General features: G+C 46.7%; 9 protein-coding genes across 9 annotated transcripts; 4 read left to right on the forward strand and 5 right to left on the reverse strand.

Moving 5' to 3' along the window:
* Nucleotides 1–2399: 2399 nt before the first annotated feature.
* On the forward strand, nucleotides 2400–4717 carry N7483_005406 (putative MFS transporter Fmp42; the record flags this gene model as incomplete). The annotated part of the gene is made up of 3 exons (XM_057088843.1): nucleotides 2400–2811; nucleotides 2888–3050; nucleotides 3157–4717. The coding sequence occupies 3 exons, from the start codon at nucleotides 2400–2402 to the stop codon at nucleotides 4715–4717; spliced, it is 2136 nt and encodes a 711-aa protein (XP_056948672.1).
* A 939-nt stretch (nucleotides 4718–5656) lies between these two features.
* N7483_005407 (uncharacterized protein) lies at nucleotides 5657–7798 on the reverse strand (the record flags this gene model as incomplete). The annotated part of the gene is made up of 3 exons (XM_057088844.1): nucleotides 5657–6437; nucleotides 6556–7090; nucleotides 7183–7798. The coding sequence occupies 3 exons, from the start codon at nucleotides 7796–7798 to the stop codon at nucleotides 5657–5659; spliced, it is 1932 nt and encodes a 643-aa protein (XP_056948673.1).
* A 1514-nt stretch (nucleotides 7799–9312) lies between these two features.
* N7483_005408 (putative acetamidase) lies at nucleotides 9313–11255 on the reverse strand (the record flags this gene model as incomplete). The annotated part of the gene is made up of 4 exons (XM_057088845.1): nucleotides 9313–10136; nucleotides 10195–10665; nucleotides 10742–11145; nucleotides 11215–11255. The coding sequence occupies 4 exons, from the start codon at nucleotides 11253–11255 to the stop codon at nucleotides 9313–9315; spliced, it is 1740 nt and encodes a 579-aa protein (XP_056948674.1).
* Nucleotides 11256–11869: 614 nt separating this feature from the next.
* Nucleotides 11870–12619, forward strand: N7483_005409 (GNAT family N-acetyltransferase; the record flags this gene model as incomplete). Its single annotated transcript, XM_057088846.1, has 2 exons — nucleotides 11870–12320; nucleotides 12381–12619. 2 exons carry the CDS (start codon nucleotides 11870–11872, stop codon nucleotides 12617–12619), a joined length of 690 nt encoding a protein of 229 aa, XP_056948675.1.
* Nucleotides 12620–12991: 372 nt separating this feature from the next.
* N7483_005410 (uncharacterized protein) lies at nucleotides 12992–13305 on the reverse strand (the record flags this gene model as incomplete). Its single annotated transcript, XM_057088847.1, has 2 exons — nucleotides 12992–13142; nucleotides 13196–13305. 2 exons carry the CDS (start codon nucleotides 13303–13305, stop codon nucleotides 12992–12994), a joined length of 261 nt encoding a protein of 86 aa, XP_056948676.1.
* A 1997-nt stretch (nucleotides 13306–15302) lies between these two features.
* Nucleotides 15303–16322, reverse strand: N7483_005411 (uncharacterized protein; the record flags this gene model as incomplete). The annotated part of the gene is made up of 1 exon (XM_057088848.1): nucleotides 15303–16322. One exon carries the CDS (start codon nucleotides 16320–16322, stop codon nucleotides 15303–15305), a length of 1020 nt encoding a protein of 339 aa, XP_056948677.1.
* Nucleotides 16323–17350: 1028 nt separating this feature from the next.
* N7483_005412 (uncharacterized protein) lies at nucleotides 17351–18210 on the reverse strand (the record flags this gene model as incomplete). The annotated part of the gene is made up of 2 exons (XM_057088849.1): nucleotides 17351–17655; nucleotides 17721–18210. 2 exons carry the CDS (start codon nucleotides 18208–18210, stop codon nucleotides 17351–17353), a joined length of 795 nt encoding a protein of 264 aa, XP_056948678.1.
* A 784-nt stretch (nucleotides 18211–18994) lies between these two features.
* N7483_005413 (Zn(II)2Cys6 transcription factor) lies at nucleotides 18995–21357 on the forward strand (the record flags this gene model as incomplete). Its single annotated transcript, XM_057088850.1, has 6 exons — nucleotides 18995–19059; nucleotides 19115–19243; nucleotides 19308–19408; nucleotides 19466–20016; nucleotides 20065–20571; nucleotides 20641–21357. The coding sequence occupies 6 exons, from the start codon at nucleotides 18995–18997 to the stop codon at nucleotides 21355–21357; spliced, it is 2070 nt and encodes a 689-aa protein (XP_056948679.1).
* Nucleotides 21358–22128: 771 nt separating this feature from the next.
* On the forward strand, nucleotides 22129–23861 carry N7483_005414 (uncharacterized protein; the record flags this gene model as incomplete). Its single annotated transcript, XM_057088851.1, has 2 exons — nucleotides 22129–22317; nucleotides 22380–23861. 2 exons carry the CDS (start codon nucleotides 22129–22131, stop codon nucleotides 23859–23861), a joined length of 1671 nt encoding a protein of 556 aa, XP_056948680.1.
* Between the last annotated feature and the right edge of the window lie 493 nt (nucleotides 23862–24354).

The raw sequence follows: 24354 nt of genomic DNA on the forward strand, positions 1-24354 counted from the left end.
TAAAACAGTTTCATTATACAGATGAATCCACCTATAATAGAATTACCTGTTTAACTATTTAACTCTTTAGTCTTATTTATTTACCTACTTTTTATTCCTAATGTTCAATATAGAACGACATAGCTACTAGTATAACCTGATCAGAGATTTCTTGAACACATATGCAGTCACAAAAGTACCATTATAATGATACAAAATACATAATCAAAAATACCCCAAATGCTCCAATTTGAAATGCCTACACGCCATACACCGTACACTGTAACGCCCCCCACTGTGTCCCAGTGTTTTGACAGTCCATAACTCATTCTACTCATCCTGGTTGGATAAAACACATCGCTCCCCCACGTAGCCAACACCAAAGGCGCAAACAAAGTTTCGCATTTTCCCCGCTGATCAAAGATCGTTACTACAAGTAGAATGATCTCGTAGAATGTGTTCTGGCCGAGACACAACACGTTGACCGCGGCTTGCTTCGGGAACCCGCAACTAGGAACTAGGGCAATCACAAGCGAGTGATCCCCGGATGATTCATATCTTCAATGTGATTTGCTTATAGAGATGTAGATGGGTAGGACCAGTGCCGGTGGCGACTGATACACTCAGACTGTAGACTTTTCACCCTCCAGTACTCAAGTGCTGAACTGAAGACTAGTATTTCTTTTTTTTGTTACCAATTCTTATTTGCTCCCTGATACTCCATACATGCGGAAATTAGATAGGAGAACCATATGTTTCCCGATGTGCAGAGGATTGCGTAGTGTTGTAGACCCACCAACTCCATTCAGGCAAAAATCTCCATGCTGACATGCAAACCGGAGATCTTATATTTTAAATCCGAGCCAGGACGAAGTACTACATAGTATAAAGTATGTGATGTTTGTCCTTCAAGTTCTTTTCAATGTTCTTATATCATGGAGCCGCGGCGCTTAGTAGAGATTTCATCTTATCTTGATTCTTGGGATGAAAATTCCACAGTCCCATACTGGTCAACCTTCAAATTCTTTCAGTTCAATTACTTTGATAATTGAAATACTGAATTCAGGCTAATTTCAACTTGATCCAATTAAAGCCAAGATTTCAGTCTCCCAAATCAAGTGTAGATAGGCGACAGCGTTGAGATCGTGGCTTATAAACCAGGTGTACATCCATATCCAGGTATTTGCGCCCAGTTGCTTCAGACCCACCACAACCAGCCCACCGGTCGCACCCGCATTAACGCGGCTCCATGTCCTTGGTATTACACACCAGTGCCCATTTGATTCAAATTTCACCAAAGAACTCGGGTATCTACGGTATTGAGAGATCCTTCGTGATACATCTGCTAATGCAAGTTAAGTATAGCGGATAACTTCATCTGGGTGGATTTTTTGGTGATTGGCCTCACCGACAGCCTTGTTGAGATCTGACGCGCGGTGGCTGCAAGTGGCTAGAGGCCGAACCTAGGTACAATCCAGGTACGAGCTCGAGCTCGTACGAGATGTCAAGCATCGCCATGTGGCGGTCACAATTTGAAGCCACACATCAAACTTAAACTCATCTCAACAAGGAATGATCAGTCTTTGTACGAACCAGACACACTTCTCGAAAAGTAATTGGATCGGCGACGCCGGGTGCAATTCTGGTGCTTGAGAAATCCCGCAGTTGGTCACGGTGGAGAGAGAGACAGTGGACTTGTGGGCCTAAATTCAAGGAAATTCGGCACAGTCCGCGATTTGCTCATGTTGGGTTTAATTTCAATGGATCCGTGGATGGCGAATTCGGGACCCGTCGAACCCTGTAGATCTCGAGGACAGAATCAAAATGAAGCCCGAGCACTCACGGCATCTGGAAGCCGATGCTGTGATTCGTAGTGAAGCCCGCTGGTAAATCCCGAGACCCGTCTGCAGACCAAAGTTAACAAAGTTAAAGCCACAAAATAAGATATACTCTCATGGTCCCCGGAGCTTTATCCTGATGGGTTCGTGGATGATGTGGATATCTAACAATGCCGAGTTATCGAGCTGCCTTTTTGAGGAGAGTATGCCGAGCGGGTCAGTATATGGAGAAAAAGTAGTTTATAATAGTGGAAGATCATGTTAACAAGCACTATGGTTTAATAGGGGTAATTAGGAGAGTGTACGAACCATGTGGTAATTTAGCAGTACCAGTTGACTATAATTTTCTTCCCATCCTATATAGTCAAAAGTACCTAAATAATTTAGACTAATGTACGACAAAAGTACAGATAAGCTAATATATTATCATTAAATATCACCAATAATCATCATTAGCGTGATCACTTATCGAGCGGGGAGAAATGTCAGGTGACGGCCTGCATCCCGCCTTCTTTGACATCATTCTGCTTTTTTTTTCTGTACAGGTTCACTGGATGAGAATATCCTAGAATATAACCAAGAATGTCCCTCAATCGCGTCTCCTTCTTAGAAGGGTGGGAACGCAACCCAGCAGCATTTCTGCGGGGCCGGGAAGAGCCCCCATCAGATACGGACGACGATACTTTCCAGGACATACCAGATACCTCCTCCTTGTCATCCTCATTCCCCTCCACGTATAGCAGACTCAATTTCAATCCCTATGCGGGTCCCGGCTGGAACGAGACCGCTGATGACCGTGATGATCGCCCCTCGTTGCTCGGATCCCTGGGCCTGGGACTCTCCCCCACGACGACGCGGGATAGCCAGGTTCGTGTGGACCCGCTTCGTCCGGCAAGTCCTGCGGCTGTGTCAGGACCACCCAAGGATCATCGGGAGCCGGCATCCTGGTCAGATACGACGGGTGCTTTTGAAGTGAGCCCCGCAAAACGTGTTGGTATGTGGGAAAGAACCTTTGGAATTGGGGTGAATTGGGGTCAGTTCGTGTTTAAGCTAACATTTGAAAATTCTAGCCCAAGTATGCTTGGCAGTAGTATATTGTTTTCTTGCCGCTGGAATTGTATTTGGGTTCGCGGCTTTGAAGCCGGTTCTCATACGTGAGAATGTTTATCGCAATCTCTGCTCCCAGCAGGAGTTGAAGGATAACGTGGAGGTCTGTGATGGACAAGAAATTCGGTAAGTCTTTCTGTCGGGCTTAGAATCGCCTAAAGTCGATTTGAGATCTACGAGGCGAACACGCTGTCTCATTTTCTATATACCAATTGTTAACATCAAAAATTAGGCTAAACTTGATGTTCACCATCGCTGCCGTTGCTACCAATGTCTCAGCTTTACCTATAGGAACCATACTGGATGCGTATGGCCCTCGCGTGTGCGGGATAATAGGCAGTATCTGTCTGGCAGCTGGCGCAATACTATTTGGTAGTGCTCATAAACTTGCATTCGATGGATATATCCCAGGATACCTGCTGCTATCTCTTGGAGGTCCATTCATCTTCATCTCCTCGTTCCAGCTGTCGAATACCTTCCCGCGACGATCTGGTCTGATCTTGTCCATGTTGACCGGTGCCTTTGATGCATCTAGCGCATTATTCTTGATCTTCCGTCTTCTGAGTGAGCACACTCAAGGGAGTATTTCAGTGCAGAAGTTCTTCATGGTCTATCTCCTTGCCCCAATTTTCATCATTGCCGTCCAGCTCACAGTCATGCCTGCGACCTCGTATAAAACTACCGGCGAGCTAGTCCTCCATGCTGAAGTGCAGGCTATTGAAGAAATTAACGACCGAGTCGATGCCACGATTCATGACCGCCAAGAAAGCGAACGTCAACGAAATGACCGACGTATGCGTCGACAGAGCATCGTCCATCATATTCAAGATCTTCTAGACGATGACACCGCCTCCATTGTTTCCGGTGGCATCAATGAAGCTGTCTTCAATCCTCACCAGCCCTTCGTACACAATGATAACGAAAATCAACCCACAAGTAGCCCGGGGGTACAGACTCCCAAGCCTCAATTACAGCCACAACCCACACCACCCAATACCAGCGGTGTATGGGGTGTTCTCCATGGCAAATCAGCTCTAAGACAACTCGCAACGCCCTGGTTCATACTAATAACGCTTTTCACGATCCTAATGATGTTACGCATAAACTACTTCGTTGCAACACTGCACAGCCAGTACACATCCCTCCTAGACCCTACTCAAGCGCGCGCCATAAACAACATGTTCGATATTCTCCTACCAGTCGGTGGTCTGGTTTCCATCCCATTCATTGGAACGTTCCTCGATAATCTACGCACGCGTACCGTGCTATCCATCCTAGTCGCAACCGCAACCGCCATCGGCGTCTTAGGTTGCATACCACATAGCCTCGGTGCTGCATACGGGAATATCATTCTCTTCGTACTGTACCGACCATTCTACTATACTGCCGTATCAGACTACGCGGCGAAGGTATTCGGATTCCAGACCTTCGGTAAGGTTTACGGCTTGATTATTTGTCTTGCTGGTGTGGGTAACTTTGCGCAGGCAGGACTGGATGCTATTACTCTGGGACAGTTTGATGGGGATCCTGTACCGGTCAACGTTGGATTGACCGCGGCGGTGGCTATTGTGGGAGCATCCCTGGTTGCATTTGTTAGTTGGCAGACGAGCGTGTTGTTGAGCAAGGAGCAGGAGAGTCAGGTTCCGACCAGAGATTTACATATTGCTACTACTATTGGTGGTGATAGTATGAGGTCTGGAAATGGAGGTCGGCATCCGGATGTGGTGTCGAGGGATTGGGAAAGAGAGCCTTTGTTGATTCCTGAGAGCGAAACACGAAGATATGGATCTTGATGACTGGACCTGGAAACTGATATCAATATGACAAATGCATGCATATGAATCACTCGGCCAGATGAGAGTTGCTCTCATCTATGTTAGACTTGGTAGATACCAAGTAGGTTCCAGAGACTCGGACTCGAAAAGGTCCAAACCATGCTGTATGGAGCTTGGATGAGCTTTAAAATTCTTTCGGATTATATAAATACTCTACCTACTATCAACAAGGATGATTATCTTTTGTAAAGGCTGTATTGGTCCCTAGTCACCTAAGATAAAACAATATTACACTGGCATGGCAGACATGGCATTGTAGGAAGCCCTGGAGAGGAATTGGACATCTGGAACCATCGATAGTATCATGTAAAGTGATCATTATCTTGACCAAAGAGATACAGGTACTAATAATTTCAGCGTCTGAGGCTTGTCCACTGGGGGTATCGGTCTTAGGAGTCATGACAGCGGTACTAAGAACTGTCAGCCTTGGAAGTTCGTTCCTTTCCATCCATACTTCTATTCCTCTTCCCTATCCAACTATTTGCCAAATAAACAGCCCTGAAGAAAATGGAACAGACAAAAGATATGTGATATTTCAGATATATACCAGTCATGCAGGTGTCAGGACCTGCTTGACCTAAATGTGTCCGTACGATTAAATCGACGGCATCACAAACTATATACCGATAAGAACGCCAATAGCCAGAAGCGACATCCAAAAATTGTGTTAAACAAATATTCGAACGCAGGATTCGAGACAAGACCGTGACTTCATTCCGTGAGGGTATAGGAGGAGCTAGGGTGGGTAACTAGGTAACCAATACGACAGGGAGGGTTCAAAGGTGGGAGAGAGTAGAGCGAGTTGAGATAAACAGAGGGACGAATAGCAAATGAATAAGAAACATAGAATGAAAAATTAGAGAAATGAGGTGGAAGTGAGAGGATCAAAGACCATGATCATGAAGGGCTAGTTTTGATCATAGGTTCCGTCTCCCATTTCGTCTCTGGCCAGAATTGTTCAACTTCCTTCCAGAGAACCTTGCCAGGTTTATCTCCAGCCTTGTGATACCAAAGAATATTTTCCAATAAGCATTTGACTTCATCCCAACTGTGGATGTTACTGCTTCGGGCTGTGGATGCGAGGGAAGAGACATAGAAAGGACGGCAAGGGGTATCAAACGCCGCGATACCACCAATAACCAAAATCCAAATCAAGGCGGCACGAGTGCTTTGGGATGACCAAAGAGCGGTGGCGGTTTGTTGAAGCAGGACACAGCTAATCTCCTGAGCAAGTCGTTGAAGAGGGCTATTCTGAGCCGGGATGGGGAAGATAACGCCGACCCCAAAGATGAGGCTTGCGAGACGACAAGCCTCGTAGGTGGTTGCCTGAGTAGGGTGTGAGAAGTAGGGTAGGACTGCTGAGGCTGGTGGTAAGGCGAGCAGGGTGTATTCGGTGAGATTGCGTTGGTCAGTCAATAAAGCAAAATTAACATCAATGCGATTGGGGGCATCAGAGCCTATATTCTCAACAATCTTCATGTAGGTGCGAGCGGCCTGAAAGGCCTCTGCCATTTGGGGCGTGAAGCCGATGACTTGCAATTTCCCAAAACCATTTTGGATGTCTGATGGGCCAAAACCAAGTAGGTCCTGTATAGAAACTCCCACTTGGCTTTGGTCTGTTGGCCAAAATTCAAATATAGGCTGGATGCACCAGCAGGCGGCAGCAAATACTTCCGAGCTATGTGTCTGAGTCAGTGGGGATCTCTGGTAGTTGACATGAAATGAGGGAAGATAATCACATGACACGATGCGGATGTAGATGGGATGAAAGGAGAAAGGAACCAAGAGAAACTCACAAGCTAATTGTTGCTGCTAATCCAGGCAACTTGATATTCCGCAACCCGCGTAATTTGATCAACTCCACCAATCCGCCAATATGGAGTTCATTTGGCTGAAGACATCCATAAACGTTCAGCCACTGAAGCCACTGAAACGGCGGATCAAAGGGCGTCTTCTTCACCTGGCTAAGCTTTAGATCCTGGGTGGCCCTATGATGCGCCAAGCAGATAACACTCAACAACACTGCATCAGAAAGCATACGTGTTGAATCTTGAAGAGCCTCGTTAATGAGACGAATAGAATCCCTTTCGCATTGTCGTAAGAGGTGATCCTGAGCCGGTCCATACTCAACAACATTATTACCATACCATTTATTCACCCACAAAACTCGCTGATGGCATAGCGAGGCATACATGAAGGCCGCGAAAAGTGCGGGGTCCGACCGTGATAATGAGTACCATAATTCCGGGGCTTTGCTTTGGAGGGCTAATTCGGGGGTTTTCTTCAAGTTCACATTCCTAGGAACAATTCCTGGCCAGAGCACATCGAGACCTAGGATATTGGACGGAGAGGTTAGTAATGTGTTTTGAAGCTCAGGAAAACAAGACCCTCAATCATAAAACGTCACGACTAGGGGAACTTACAATACCGCTGGCATAAGTCCACGAGTGTCGGCGACACAGGCGACTGTAATGGATATGTGCCGAAAGGGTCTAAGAAAGCGGAGATCTGGGCCTCAACCGTCAGGGGAGGAGATGGACCCGATCCACTTGACCCGGGGCTTACAGTGGTCTCTTCGGTGCTACTACTGTCGCTATCACTTGTGGTTGTGGTGGTAGCAGTGCTTGTGCTTTCGACTAGAATGGGAGAACGCGACCATTTTCGATCTGGGGGATCATCATCGAAGCAAGAAAAATCATTGACGGGGCTCGCAGAGCGGGGGCGAGCGTGAGGGGAACGGGCATGCGATCGAGACGGAGGAGAAGGACGCGAGACGAGAGTAAAAGAGGAGAAAGAGGGATCAAAGTCCACGATATCGGTATGAAGAGTGGTTAAGTTCAATGTAGTTGAATTGACGATGGGTGGATTCGGGCGGGAAGGATTGGAGACCTCGGCGCGATCTCTTGTTTGGTCGGAGATCCAGCGGCCAACATGCGCGCGCACAAGTCGTTGCGCCTTCAGACGCTCGAGCTCAGAGGTTGGTCTAGCATTCACAAAATGGATGCCATCTTTTTGAGCATTTTTCTTTTTCGACGCCATTCTTGCGACATCCTCTTCTTCCCTTTATTTTAATACCCTTTTTTTCCCTCACCCTATCACTGATGTAAGTGATTGTGATAATGCGACCAGGGCCAATCGGTTCAGCATCCTGGTTTTTAAGTGAAGATATTTTTTTTTCTAGGGTATCTTGGGTGAGAATGGCGAGTACAGGGGATCATGAACTGGTATCAAGGATTCAAGGCCCAAGGGCACGGAACGGCCATGATAGATTGAAAATCGAACCGAAGTCAAGCGTATTTAACCAAAAGATTGGGTGAGAATGAAGGAGGAATAAGTGGGGAACAGGGGAAAAGGGAAAAGAGGTGGGATGTATAGTGTTCAAAAGAGTATACGAGGTTCCAAGTTGAAAAGTAATCATCTAGTACTACAGTCCCCGTGACCCTCACCATAACTTGATCCTCATATAATAATAGCTTGAAAATATTAATCTTTTCAATCTTTTCACTCACTCCAGTAGAACCCGAATATCCTGATTCAATTTCTTGATCGGTCTAGATCGGGACATGGATCTTAGCCCCCAGCTTTATCATTTTCTGATCTATCATGGCGAATCTCTTTTTAGCGCCTGCATATTAGCACATACTTGATAGGACAACTATGCCCATTGTCCTCGAGGGTTCGGTGTATCGAAATTGCCCGTACAATGTACCTCCAGTTCATATCTACAGCCCTGAATGAATCCTTGAAGGTCTAGATGCCTTACACAATGGGTGGATCCCTTCAGAAGCTCCAAAAATTGAGTTCAAGTGGACCATGACACCTTGACGCGTTGATCTACCCCGCTTAATGAGTAGAGAAATCACTCACATCTATTGGTGTCTACCAGTAAATTATACACAAATTACGAGCCAACCTTGGAAGTTGCCATCCTCGTTTTTACGAACATGCATGATGATGCTGTAACGGTGGATGGGTGACACGCAGTGCAGTGCCCCGCCCCGCTTAAGACATTATAGGGTTGCACGACAGTACCCGCGTGACGCAGGATGGTTCGGAGGGGACACATTGTTGACTTGATGCATGTTTCATTGGCTAAGATATAAGGCTAGGCGCCCGGATAAAGATTTGTATAATCCAGTATTTCGTGGTCGGAGACCGAGATAGAAAGGGAGAGACAGAAAAAGAAAAAGAAAAGAAAAACAGACTGAAGAATATGACAACGGGATTGTGGGTAAAAACAATTTGTCAGATGAAGAGTACAAATCACCTGCACATGGTGATCTACGAGCCTCGTTAAATGGATGCCCGAAAAATGATACATATACTCCGTATGATTCAAATGTTCAAGTTGTTGCTAGTAGTGAGCTAGACTGACAAAGTCATACCTTGTCACCAGAGCCCAGGTGTCTGGTTGTCTACCTTATTTTTAAGTAAGTACATATCTTCTATGCAGCACTAGCCTTTAAGTTGGAAATCACTTTCATACTATTTAAGGTAATCTTGAATAAAAGGTACATTGTGTAGTTGATTGATTACCCAATAGCCTTGATGCATCAGTCAATCTCTAATAGGGTATATCTGGAACTCTCACCCGTATGAGGATCCCGATATTGTTCGAGGGCTTGTTCAACAACGGACATGTACCCGAGAACTTGCTCCTCCTGCCAACGTCGACCAACAATCTGCACAGCGGTGGGGAGACCAGCCATTTGGATAGCATCATAGTGCTTCCAGGCCCCTCGCGCAACAGCATGATCACTACCCAGTCGACGGAGAACCTTACGGTACGGACCATCCAAGGAATCCCGGGCAACCTCAACGTAACCCACGGGCATCACACCGGCCGAGTAATCCAATAAATTCCAAAGAAAGGTATATCCACAAGAAGACATGGCATCGTGCATGGCTTTGTGCGGCAATGCAGGCGTGGCATTGGCAGGACACAGAATAAAATCAAATTGTTGTGGTTCCGCGTTCCACCAATTGTGCCAGGTGGCGCGGAAAGCTTCACGCTGCGCAACCAGCGGCCACAGTTGAGCGGAGGACTTGGGACCGAAATCACGGATCAAAGTGGCCAGGATGCTGTCCCGCTTGATATACCGCACGTAGAGGTAGTAGAGGTAGCGCAGGCCTCGCGGGAGGTGAGCAATACGGGTAAGCTGATCGGCACCCGGATCCGAGGGCTCAAAGCTACGAATTGGGACGTTGAAGTGGTGACAACCATCCGAATTAAGAAGTTGAGAAGCAAGGTTTAGACCAGTGAACGGGTCAGCACCATTAGGGGTCGTGATATCAGTCACGGTGTGACCTGCTTCAGTCAATGCAGCAACAGTGGTTGCTAGCGCACGTTCAATAGCTGGAGTAGGAGGGATAACACCTTTACAGATATTCCTGATTAGCAAAGCACTCATACACATTTCAAGAATTATACATACCATCATTGCTCATCAATCCGATGCGAAGGGGCTTGTTTTGAGCCTCTACTTCTAACTCATCCCGCCACACAATTGGGTGTACAGTATGATCATACTTCCAAGGCTGCATCCCAATCATGGCACGAGTAAAGTAGGTCAAATCATTCAACGTACGAGCCATTGGGCTGAAGACACTGGGGATACCCTCCTGACCCGCCATACTGGTACTGACACCCGCCTTCGGCCAACGACCGGTACTACAGCGGAGCGAGTAAATTCCACTCCAAGCCGCAGGAACACGAACCGACCCAGCAACATCTGAACCGATTCCAATGCGACCACCCTGAGCCAGGAGTGCACCCTCACCACCGGTTGAGCCACCGGGCGAGTATCTCAGTCCATGGGGGTTCAGACAGGGACCCCAAAGTCCGTTTGCAGATTCGAACGAGAGAAGGGTAATCGGCAAGGCAGTCTTAGCGTACGGAACAGCACCTGCATGAGATTTTAGTTTCGACTGAGCCGGGCCGATACTGGAGAACGGGGACGGGAACGGGAACGGGGGACTTACCGGCATCCTTTAGCAACTTGATCATCGCTCCATCCTCGGGGAATGGCTGCCCTGCCAACGAAGAGTATCCCAGAGTGGTATCGAAGCCCTTGACCTGAAGAGAGTCCTTTACAGAGACGGGGATTCCCGCTAAGGGACCCTTCAGGTTCACCTCGGACTCAAGCCATGATTCAGCTTCTGGGAGAAGAAGCTCTGTGATACAGTTTGTGCGTTTCTGTGCGCGGACAGCGACTTTGCCGTACGTGCGGAGAACAGTGAGAGCTGATGTTTTGGAGGTTTGAATATCTTCCACCAGCTGTTCAATGGGCTGATTGATAATCTCCTTGTCGGACTTTGTAATACCAAGTAGATATGGGTGGGGCAGTGACGAAAAGCGGCGATCTCGGTCCGCTTGTTTTTGGTTCCTGGGGTCGAGTTAGATCTATATGTGGTATGAGAGTGGGGGCAGCGAGGTCAGTATTTTCTCAGCTTACCGTATGCGGCGGTACGTCAGGTAATCAAATGGAGGAAGCATTTTGACTGGATCTGGGTAAGAAGAAGATGAGAGACAGCGGCCTTTTATCCCAGTGGTCTAAGCTCTTGCGGGGAATGAGCTTATCGGATAAGCCCAGATAACAACCTCGGCTGGAGTCGGCGGTGTTAAGTCCGCCAGGGAGAGGCGTTGCTCTTCTTACGTTCGGAGTCTGAGTCAAAGTCTACGGCTTATTGATCAGAGGTTGAAATTTAAATGCTCTGGTTCAAAATATTCTAACTGAGACTTGTACTATTGATTTGAAGTTCTCAAGCCTGAGGTTGTCCGATAAGCAGATTTACCCCATACTAGTACATAACTAAGCTATTTATAGTAGGTCCATGCGAGCGATAAATAATGCCAAAGAACACGTTTCATTATCCCCATTTCTATGGAGATGTAGATATGAAGCCCAGGCTGTGGAGTGCGAGCTAAGGTGTATCAGATAACGGTGGTCACCCCATTACCTCCAAGGCTGGCGTGACCGACCGGCTCTTACTAACACCAGTTGACCTCACTCCCCCACGGTCCCTAATATCCTAAGGATCCTGAACGAGGCCCCAGGCTCGAGTCGCACTATTCTCCCAGTCTCTGTCGCATACTTTGCCTGCATCAATATGACTTCCATTGTTATCTCCCAATGCAGCGTCATCGACGGCCCCGCCCTAGCTGCCAATAGCATCCCCGCTTTCTGGGCTGACCCGCACTGGGTCCTGGCCTGGCGTCATCGGACCCTCGAGTACCATATTTCGCAGATAGCCCTGCGCTTCCCGCGCAACCTGCTGAACAACCGGGACACCATGCGACATCAGAAAGCAGTGGATCCAGAGACGGGTCGCATACTCGGCTATGCCCGATGGTGCCTGCCACCGTCCTATGAGATAAACGCAGATGATGGCACGCCGATATGGCCCGAGGCCCAGGTCCCGGCTGTTGAGGCTGATAAGGAGGCTGAAATTCGACAGGCTGCGGAGACTGTTGTCTGGGATCCTAATAATGATGCTGATGAGCTATCAGATCGTGTGACTGCGCTCAAGAAGGAAGTGACGCCAAAGACGCCACATATAAGTAAGTCGGTATCTGTATACCATGTAGCGGCTAGTATTCTTTGGGCTAAACGGTTGATAGGTTTGGAATACCTTGCTGTAAATCCGGACAACCAGCGTAGAGGAGTCGGGACAGCGTTGGTGAAGAGTGGGATCGACCAAGCGAACAAGATGGGATTAGAAATTTTTGTCCACGCTTTCCAGGAAGGTGTTCCACTGTATAAGCGAATGGGCTTTCGACTTATAGCAGAGCTCATCCAAGATGACTCAAAATATGGTGGCAGTGGGGAGTATGGTGCATATTTCTTCATCTATCCATGAGTCGGGACTGAGGTTCAATGGATCATCCATATTCCCTACGAACCGATTTAGCAAAGCAAACTTGAAGTAGCCTCCATGATGATAGTGCCTAACTAGAAATCAGAATCAGTGTGCAATATTTGATTTGTATTTCTATTTTCATGTTCATGATAACTGAAAAATTAAACTATTTACTAACATTAAAACACCAAGCCCAATCTCGAAACCGCCCTGGAGGCGCGGCGGGTATATCTCCAGTGATCCGTCAAGTCAATAAATAATAAGGCACGAAAAGTAGGAAGGAAATAAGGAAGGGGAAAAGCAAAACACTTTGAGAACAAATGAAGTCTCAATATGCAATCCAATAATCCACCATTTTCATGACACTATGGCTCAATGCTTTGAAGCCAGTTGTGCTTGCTCAACCACCATACAATGACACCACCAGTAACAAGGAGGATAATGGCAAAGAAGATGACGAACCCCCCAGATCAGGGACTTCTTGCTTTTTCGGCGTTCACGTTCCAGCCATGAGTCCTGTGGTCTTCAGTTCTCGTTAGTTAATTGCATACTGCGCCGGAGTTCGAGGGAACCTACTTCTCTGACGCCGGTGTTGATACTTCACTGGGAATGCCCTTCGCTTCCTCATCCAGATGAACAGCTGTTGAGAATCGCTTCCAAAAGTATGGATCACGCACGAGGGCCATTTTGTGAAGCTCGAATCAGGGGCTCGATAAAGCGGGATGGTGCAGCAAAGCCCCTTGCTGTGTTTATTGCCAACTGGTTCAGGGGTTGACAGTGACAGATTCAATTCCGATTTTGCAGAAGTGGTGGGATCGAGCTGTTCGTAAATAATGGTGAGATTGGAGAGTGATTTCGAGACGGCGTTGGGCGTGGGTTGACTGGTAGAAATGGGACGTTGGACAGAGTGGGATTTCCTAGGTGGGAGCGGTGCACTTAACACGCAACCAAAAAAGGAGGAAGGGTCAGGTGCCACCTTGTGGTGGAATTCTATTGCAGTGATAAAGCCAGTTGAATGAGGGCTAGACTGAGAGGCAGCCTTGGTTCTTCCAGCCAGGGTATGTGACAGGTCTCCCAGCGCCAGCTGTATACACAGGTAAATGAGCCGTTAGATAACAATTTCGCTGCCATGGTGATGAATACACCAATGGTCTTGCATAAAATGGAAGATCAGATGCCGTTTCTGAGCATGGTATGTTCATCGGGAATGAAGGGGTTCGCGAAAGTCTATCGGCACCTTGGATGTGGTGATTGAACTCAATCCAATCCTGTTTGTGAGTCCCGTCTGGAATGTCGATCCTGTTGAATCCATCCTATTGGGTGCCAAAATAACCAATCATGCCCATGGCACTTGATGGACTGCGATCTTGGGTTCTGGCCAGTCAAGCACACATAACATTGGTTAGATATCGCGGCAAAGATCGAATCGTTGCGGGAGCCACGGGAACCACGCGAACCAGCCACAATAGCACGTCTGCATTTTCGGGTAACTTGTACCGCTTGGATGATCTATTCTGATACATATCGCCTGTCGGGGTGTGCGAGCCCGAGCAAGGGCGCGGCCCCTTGGTCCACCAGAAGGAGATGATAGCAGTTGACCAGTGAACAGATGATTCAACTTGGTTCAAATGTTCATTGTGAATGCTTAGTACTACGAAGGCACACGTTCAACCTCATGATGATTAAACTCTTGGCTGGCTAAGTAATAGTACTGTCAACTTGCTTTGAAGCTCTTTTCAATTAAGATCTCTATATCGTAATGAGCATGAGATTTGGATTTAAACCATCAAGAACTCATGTTCACATACTCAGCGGGACTGCTAGCTATAACAGCCATATTGCTAGAGCCCATTTTCCTATAATAAATTTTGACCACCTAGCTTACTGTTAGTTGCGTTGCTTTACGATTATGATAGAAAATTCTTTACAATATATGAGGCTAAGGTGAGAGAGAGCTAAAGTGAGAAACATATGGAGTCAGAGATATCCAACTTGAAATTGAGAGATATCTGAAGTGAGGGATGAAGTAAAAGGGCCATATAGTTGCTGAACCTCCTGAGAAGAAGCAGAAGGAAAAGCATGAAAACTTGAAAGGATGAACTAGAAAAAAGAGATAAAAAATCCACCACTGCCAGTGTGGACCGATCTGGTCCAAGGACGTCCGAGACATCTGGACCAGACCGAATGGATTTCAGGAAGCAGAGTCTTGTTATTTCCTTTTGTTACTCAGTGCCTGCAACTTAGAGATGTAGAGAATAGAAAATTTTGTTTTGATCTGAGTCTCTAATATCATATTGGCAGCATTTTTAGATATTCTGGTAGCATGAAATTACATAGTATTTGTTCAGAAGGCGAGGATATTCCTTCAACAGCTGAGTATGTAAACATGAGTCCTTGATTAAATCTCACGCTCATTGCGATATGAGGTATTCACATATACATTCAACAGAGCCTTATAGCAAAGCATACCTAGTCAGGATTCTGTTCTGGCAAATAACTTGGGACTCAGCACCTTCAAGAAGCTCCCTGTTGTCTAAGTGCTCCAAGGGAGCTAGCTATGTACTACATAGTGTCTACAGAGTTATAGCCGGGTACTGTAGTTCACTGTGAATGTTGAAATCGAAGGCACACATTCAACACGACTCGGATTGAAGAAATATTTTCGCCCTCTGAAGAAATAATCTCATGCTTCAACAATCTGCACAGGCGCTGCCAATATGATGTTAGAGCCTCTTTTTCCTGTTTTGTGAGGCCGAAAACTGAAATTCGCTGACAGGGAATACACTCGAGAGATAAAACAAGAATGGAATGTCGGAGGATAGACCCGACTGGTAGGCAGCGTGACCAATATCTCCATGGACGCAGTATATACCGTTCGTTTTCCCATCTCGCCATCATCGCTCCGTATGCAAAGACTCCAATTGGGCACTATCTCGTCCGATAATACTGGCACACTATCGGACCAATAAGCTCTTCGAGTATCCCAGTCACCGGGATGGGTCAGGTCTGGGAAGTCCTCCCAGGGCTCCACACCAAAAAATGTCATAGCCTTCAACTTGACTTTTGTGAATATCGACCTTGGGAGCATGCTATCTGGATTTGCAGGTTCAAAAGCAAGATTGACTTTTAAAGTTGTTGACAATTTTGCGGTATTCTGAGATTGAGAGGCTCCAGATAGCTCAATTGCTGGAGGCTGGAATGTTGATGCAGATAAAGAGCCGACTGATGGTTGAAATATCCCTTTCTTGAGTGCTTTCTGTGCATTGAGCTGATAGAACCAACTATCCGGTGGGATAAGGATAGGCGCGTTCTCTGAGGCCTTGGGGAGGATATAGATAGGATGCTTGTATTCTCGAGTCTTCTTCCAAAGTTTATTCTTTCCACCAGGGTTTCTTATCGTGAATGTGATTGCATATGATATCTTTGCTTCCTTAGGTGCCATATCGTGAGCATTATCGAAGAACCGATCAGTGTGTCCCAGACTTGCGGGTAGATTCAGGTGCTCTTGGTTGACCTGAATATTCATGCACTTGTGAGGACAGAACTGAACTGGAAGCTGTATAGGAACGACGAAGTGAAATGGAATTGGATATTGAATTCCTGCCTGGAGTTCGACTTCAGGTATGCACTCGTAGACTGGCAAATCCATGCGAAGGAATCGTCTGTTTAGGACATTGACAGGTACAGGAACATGAGTCCCCATGTTTTGAATGGTGATTTCCATATTCCCTGGTAGATTTTAGCCTGCATTCTCTTTGATTTGCAAGTTGAACTCTACCTTGTAGGCCCAGAAATAAGTTTTCTACCTGTGTTAATTCGCCGGGAGTAAACAGAACTTGACCATTAATCACATCGCTGGTCTGAAAGACAATATTTTGGGAGACCTCAATGTTGACAATAGGACGCTTCATTTTGTGGAGGGTGAATGGGAGACTTCAATACCTGGGAGTACTAGTATTGAAATTTTGGTGTTTAAATAGAAGAGTTCAAATGTTCAAGTTCGGCGTGGGGTTCGGCGAAAACTTCACTTCCCCGGACACATTTGATTCACAGATTACCCTAAAATGCTACAGCCTGAGAGATGACCAGGGAACCATGTTTCAAGTTGAACCTTTAAAGTGCACATGTGTCTACATAGACACATATGTGAAAATGTGCCCTTGACAGATTTTCCTTTTTACACTATTGCCGCTATTGGGGACTACTCAGGATCAGGCTCACTAAGTAGGGCATGATAGAAACTGTTATTCCTGATCTGACCTGATCCAAGCATGTGACTACTCATTAGGCCATCGGTGACTTGCTCAATGCTCAGGTATCAATTTCTTGAACGCAGATTGGAGCTTGATGTCCAGCTAGTTATCCACCCCATTCCTAGTAAGGGATAATTATCTTCACAAATCGTGTTAATAGGGTAGGCTCAGCCTCCTATTCCGTGCGAGCGCTATTGCTCCCTCCGCTCTCGATCTGTCTGCCTTACTAGACTTACCATCGATCCTCCCCGCATTTCAATTCGTAGATTCATCACTCTCTCTTCATCCCATTTCATCATCCGATGGCTGTTTCACGGGGAACCCTTGAGCTTCCCTTAGAAGGGATGTCTCTCTTTTCCATTTCCAAAATCCAGACTCCCTGTCATTCGTGGGTAGATGACCCATCGTGTTCCCTGGACCTCTAAACTGTAGGCGAGCTAGCCAAGCTGCGAGATCAAATTCACCATGTAGTTGCCCATCAACAAGCATCCGGATAGTCCCAATATGTATGCTCATACAAAGGCTGTCCGAACATGGAAGTATAATAACTCGTATGAAGAAGACCGCCTATCCAGCTTTGCAGATATTCACAGAGCCACTCAGGGCGCGTCGTATATGATGATAATGTCTCTGAGATTTCACTTTGGTCTCCCCGATCGAGACCCCGATGTCGCTCCGACCAATGCTTGTATGTCACAGCTTCTGGTGGGAAGGCAAGCTCTAGTTCCGCAGACTGGAAATCGAGAACAAGTGTGTCACCAGTATGCCGCGGTCTGCGAATTCCTTCGTGTTTCGAAAATAATCAGATAACTCATCTTCTTCTTTGTGCTTTTTTCTTCCCACAGGACCATAGCGGAGAAAACGCTCTGATGCGGCATAGAATGACCAATGGAAGCCTAGCCGGCCACCATCGCCGATTTGGCTACGGACGACGCACTTCTCAATGATGTGGCCAAAAAGACGGACATTCGCGTAGAGGGTCGATACATGGGTTGTGAGACATGGCACCGACAGCCATGTTAGAAAGAGATTCAAGTCATCCTTGACTGAAATGTCAAGGTCATAGTCGACTTTCATGCGTCCAAGGCTCATCTGAGTCTCGGCTGAAATTTGACGATTTGTGAGAAGAAGGGACAGACAGCTCGAAGAGCTTGCCGTGCTCTGCGGCTTATAATAATAAGTCTTACTACCACGTCCAACCCATCCCTTGTACCTAAGATCATTGTATTCGATACCATCGGATTGAAGAGGAGTCACAGGTGGGCTGAGCGGGGTAAAGAGCACATGTTCGATGATGAGTGCTCGGAGCTCAGATGGGATAGTAAGAAGCAGACACATTGAATATATTCAAAGTCTTTAGAGTGAGGACTTTGGACAAATATAGTCAAATCCTAAACTTGAAGAGGTTGAAGCTCACAGGTTTTCCCTGGGGAGATGAGGCCGGCCGTCTCGAGTGCGGGGGAGTGCCCGAAGACTCTAGTCTCTTGCTGTGAAAGCCTTGACAAAGAAATCGAGTACAAAGAAAATGCGGCATGGGTATGAGACCAAAAGTATTTTCCCATACCCGTTTATCGCCTTTGGAGTAATTTTTTTTAGAATTTTCATTTGGCCTATGCCAATTCTCCTCCTTTTTCTTACTAGTATTTCCGACATGCGGATATTCTAGGAAATAGCCACGATGCGCTAAGGTATTGGCGGTAGGTCCAGAAAAGAGTTATCAAATGTAAATCGGTCAGTACATAGTACTACTAGGTACTACTAGTACTAGTACAATGCACGTTCCAAGGTTCAAGTTCAACTTGAAGTTATCGACACTTCCAAGGTTTTATCTTCAAGTTCCTGTCCCTTGCTAGCAAATTATAATAAACTTCAAAGTCATTTGGAAGTTGACTTTCAATGTTAGAATAAAAAGGATTAATAGTTCCAAATTTCCTTGAATAGAATTGTTATGTTTAATCCAACCTCGGAAAATAAAGATAGCCTTGAATTTGCCACTCGGCATTGCCGGCAAGATGAATATTCGCCGAGATTTCCACACGCCGAACCTCTTCTCCAACTTCCAGAGCAAGAATTTTATCTTACGAGTAATAAACACGTGAAAAAATCCGAGCCTTGGAGAATCATGGTGTCTGCAAGTAAAGGACCCGGAGAGGCTGGAATCAAACGCCAGAAAAAGAAATCTATTGCGTAAGTAGCCTATGTCTGCTGATCAACCGACATTTGAATTAACTGCGTGATGTAGTTGTCGCCGGTGTCATACACACAAGATCAAATGTTCTGGCGGTCAGCCATGTACCAAATGCCGGCAAGCAGGATGTCCTGCCGATTGCACGTATGTAAGCCGTGATCGTCAAATCAAGGTACATGAGAGGTATGTTGAGGCTCGGAGTGAGGCCCCGGGAATATCGGTTTCACCCCGGTTAACCATATCCCAGCTACCTGGAGCAACTTGCTTTGGAGAATGAACGGCTTCGTGCGCAATTATCCCAATCGCCAGCAGGAAATACCCCCGAAACATTAGTGCCATATAGTCAGGGTATTTGTTCACTCAAGCCCTCTTAGATCCATGGGCCACCACTAAAATTTTTGATAGACACCTCTACACACGACTCTGACACGCATGTCCAGAATCCGATGTTAGGAGAACAAGCTTGGTTTCAGCCATATGATCCATCAGCACCCCCAATTCATATTGGCGAGGCTGCTTGCACCGCGTTCGCTACTCGCCTTCGCCAGGTACTGAGCAAGGACAGCAAGACCTCCCATATGCCGCGAACACAATACACATCTGAGGCAACTTTGATGAAAATGCGCAACCCTGTTCTGCAATGGCCAACCTTGGCCCAAGCTCGACTGCTCATTCAGGTCGTCTTCAACCAAGTGGGCAGAGTCTATCACCTTGTTCTCCGTAAATCGACAATGGAAGAACTAGAGGACGCCTATCGCAAAGCAGAGTTCGATGACCCGATAACGACTTGTAAATTCTTTGCCTTGTTTGCACTGGGTGAGGTATATTCAGCACGAACCAAACCGGATCTTGAGTGTGGCGTTCCAGGAGCATCGTTCTATGTAAATGCCATGATGATGATACCTATCCTGCCCGAGCGACCGAGTCTTACTCATATCGAGTCTCTTCTACTCTTGGTGAGTGATATCAATTTCAAATGCAAGGCAAGTTCTCACATATTATAGTCTCTATATTCATATTTTTTGAACCGTCGCCACTCTGCATTTCTTCTGGTTGGAAATGCTATGCGGCTAGGTTTAACACTAGGTCTCAACCATGACATTCCCGAATGTCAATGTCCTGACTTGGTTGATCGGCAGCATCGGATTCGTCTCTGGTGGGCAATCTATGTCTTCGATCGCATGTATGGATCTAAAACTGGCTGGCCTATCCAGATCGCGGATGATGACATTCACGTGGAGATGCCATCCACTATACCATGTGCTATTAATGATGAACAATTTTCTGATACTGAGTTCTTGGTTGCGAGTATTGAGCTTGCTCGGATCATTGGACAGGTCACTGAAAATATTTACAGTCGCAAGAAGCAGCCTGATTCTTTCCTGCAAAGAGAACAGAAACTATTGACAGCTTTGAAGCAATGGGCTCAATCTTTGCCACCACATATCCGTCTCAACCGCGATGGATCAGTTCCGAAAAATGTTATTTCTTTGCATCTCCAATTTAATCAAGTGAGTACTACTACTCATGATTAAACCCGAAAACCCGCTATTGTGTGCAACGACTGACACATGCCGAAGTGCATCATTTTAGCAACAAGACCTATCTTGCTATACAACCTCATCCAATCGAAAGAGCCTCGTCAAATCGACAAAAATACCACACAGATAAACGGTCAAACTTTGAAGACCCTGAGTGACGCATGTATCCATGCTGCAAGGCACACACATTCGCTGATCGTGGAAGAATGGACGAACGGCACTCTACCCGTCTTGGGGTATTTCTATGCACATTATCTCTTCTCCTGTGCGCTTACAATGGTGGTTTCCAGTCAAATAAACAAGACTAATCAGAGTGACTTTGCACTCTTTGAAACCTCATTTGAGATTCTACGTGCTATGAGCGACCATGGGAACTTAGCAGCAACGGAGTTCTACGACAACCTAGCATGTATAAGAAGATGCTTGGACAAGAAACACGGATCGAGAAGTCGCCACTCAATATCGAGTCATCTACATTCTTACCCACCTGACTCGCACGCCCTTGATGAAGGACCTTCAGTCCCTGACCCGGCCGCACGGGGCCTCGACCAGGGCCTGTCAGGCCACCACCCGATGCTGCCCGAACCCACCGCACCAGGTAACCTAACAGATGAAATGGAGTTCTTAGGCGCTAGTATGGAAGAATTCCTTGCCCAACCTGATATCGACTTCGAGCCGCTAGACTCTTCGGGAGAACCGATTAGCGTGGCGGATGCGATGTACTCGTGGCCAAATTTCTCGCTTTGGACTGCATGATGAATGCGCAGAGCAATGTTAAATAGACACTCCTTAACCTAAATAGGTTTAGCCTCAAATTTCAAGTCCACATACAAACAGATGCATGTACTCATAGACGACGACACGTACTATTGTTACTAGCAGTTAGTTAGATCGCAAATTCATACCTTTACCTTCCTTTGAATGCCTGGTTGTCTACCCCCTCCGGTTCATAAGTACACATATGCATGTATGGTTACCTACCTTGATACCCACTACTCTACTAGTACTACTGGGTAGTAGCCTTAGAAATCTCTTTGATATTCACAGTAACTTTTGAGATCAAACTCCAAATTTTGAAGTAGTTATATGTACATCCTGGTGAGATGCACATACATGGGCTTACAAACTAAGCCTAACAGGAAACAAGGGATCCATTTAACAACGCTCGATGCGCGGAAGAAAATTCGGGAAGAAATGGGAGCCCAATACAGAGCTAAAATCATGCATTACTAGCGTGCATTTAAAACTAATATTACTGGTATTAGCTAAGAGACTAGGTAGGTTTGTGCCTGGTCACTTTGTACCTGGCAATGTTATTACTGGCTATTGGCTCATTCGGAATGCGCCTCGTATGATGAATCCAGCTGAGTGCATCATAAGAATGTTTATTATCAAAATATTAATATTATGACTCTTTTCCCTTATTCTGTCATACATGAGATATCTCATTTTATTTCCATTCGCCTCACTCTCTTGTGCTTCTTTATACACTTCACTCTCGTATAGTGGGGACCCCCCCACATCCTTATGTGCCTGACCGCCCCCTCGTCTTTTGACTCTGTTGACTCCCCAGATCCTGGAAATGAGTTGGCCGCGATCTCGAGATCCGACCCTGGTAGCTCTGATGCGATGTCTTGGGGAACACTGATCAATCCGGACAAGAGTCCTGCCCCATTACTGGAACAGCTATGTCTCGGAATTGCGACCCAGTTGATGGTGAGGATACCGCGTCCAGACTCAGACCGCCAGATGGAACCTTGGAGCTAACCGATCTGCAGCCATCGTTTGATGCTAGTGGCACAACAGAAATCACTCCCAATCGTATCGCAACCTTCTATCGTAAGGTCGGCGGAAACTATGATGCATTGTTTCTCGGTACTAAGGCACAGGCGCTGTCTTTTATTTACCAATCGCTTGGCTGCTTCCACAGTCTTCAACCATCACCAAACCCATACGAATCGCCATGTATTCCATCATTGCTCCCGACTGGCTTTGTGCGCTGGCAAACAATCCAGTTATTAATGGACCCAGATGAGCACAGCCAATATCTCCAAAATGCAGTCGAAATGTGGGATATTGTGGATGCAAAAGGCGACATCTTTCCGAAAGACCTTCCAAGAGATGCATTTCCCGCTGAGCCCGATGCAGAAATGCTACAGTGGCATGAAACTGTGAGCAAACGACTTGAGCAGGACTATGAGAAGTGTCAGCGCCAGCGTCAGCGTGGATCACCGCCCAATTTCACGGGGTATCATTATCGATTTAGCGGGAAGGACCCGTTGCCGGATGAAGAAGAGTTCTTTTCATCAGCTCCACGCCGGTCGGGATCTCGACACCAAAGCCATTTCGATACAGAGAAACCTAGTCACAGGCGTCATCACAATTGCCGACCGAGTGAAGAACGTCCCAGCTATCACGGTCGCAGACCAGATCCAGCATTCTTTGCCCGACCAGATGGAGGCCGATCGGGAATGTCATCTCCGCGAGGTCCTTCACCATCTTCACGAATGGATCATAATGGCCGATCGAGAGGCCGAGACCGACCATTCTGGCACGGTCGCAGATTGAGTCGAGACAGGAATGAGCCGCAGGAGTCTGAATCTGAATCTGACTCTGATGACACTATTCACGAGGATGAACGCGAGCCCCCACCACCACCTAGACAACATTCCCGCCGCCACAATCTATCACCTCCGACACCCTCTAGCGCTCGCCGACACTCACATGACGCGTATAAGCGTAAACCAGCCCGCGATCTGTCTCCGCATGCACCACGAAGAAGCCATCGGGGCTACGAGTATGAACATCCGATGTCCAGAACGCACAAATCACATTCTGATGGTGCCACCAGAAACCACCATGGCCACCACAGTGATGATCACTCTCACTCCCGATCATCTGGCTTCAAGTTCAGGGACTTTAACTTCGATGGACGTCGGCCACACCCTAATGTCGCTCCGGATCCACAAATGTACTCGCATGCGCCCCCACCACCTCCACCACGAGCAGTTCCTCGCCATCGGTACAACATAGATCCGTACGCGGACGACCCACGACGAGCCAGCTATGGCGGTGGGAGCCGGCCTGGCAGTGGAAGCAGTTCGGAGCGGCCGCGTGCATACAGCAACGCGGCATACACAACTCGTGGGCCTCGCTACCCCAGTCCCCATCGCGGGAGTGGGAAGCGTTATGCCCCAATGAAACATGCCGAGGATCTGGGGTACACCCACTCACGGAGGGGGCCCCCAATTTATGATTAATGATTTATGTTTACGCTGATGATGCATTCTCGGTTTTGGTTTCGGGTCAGCCTGGGTTTGTTTTTTGTTTATTTTTAACGCTGCAACGACTCTCCTCTTACCTCACTTTGAGTGTTTCTCTTAAAGTTGCATACCATCGACAGATATGATGTTCAAGTTTTATGACTTATGACTGGGAAGGTGTTTCAGGGATGGGGGTCAAGGGTGTAGTGTTACTTTATTCTTAGTTATCAATCACATTTCCGTGACATTGAACTTGAATCCCCTATTTAAAAGTCTTATATTGCATAGAGCTAACATTTATGTATGATGCCAGAGGTCTTGATTCGCCGAGGGCATCGAATTTATGACCCAGATCACACTGGCAGGCACCAATTGATATTTCTCCAACTCGAAGTCAGAACTATGGTGTAAAAGTAATCGAAAACAAAATTATCACATTAAATCACAAGGGAACTTTCAATATTCTCACGACGCTCAACCTTGACCAAAT

Source organism: Penicillium malachiteum, assembly GCF_028827825.1.
Source record: "Penicillium malachiteum strain IBT 17515 chromosome Unknown utg000002l:1.0-8849297.0:1.0-8852440.0, whole genome shotgun sequence".
In the NCBI taxonomy this organism is placed as follows: domain Eukaryota; kingdom Fungi; phylum Ascomycota; class Eurotiomycetes; order Eurotiales; family Aspergillaceae; genus Penicillium; species Penicillium malachiteum.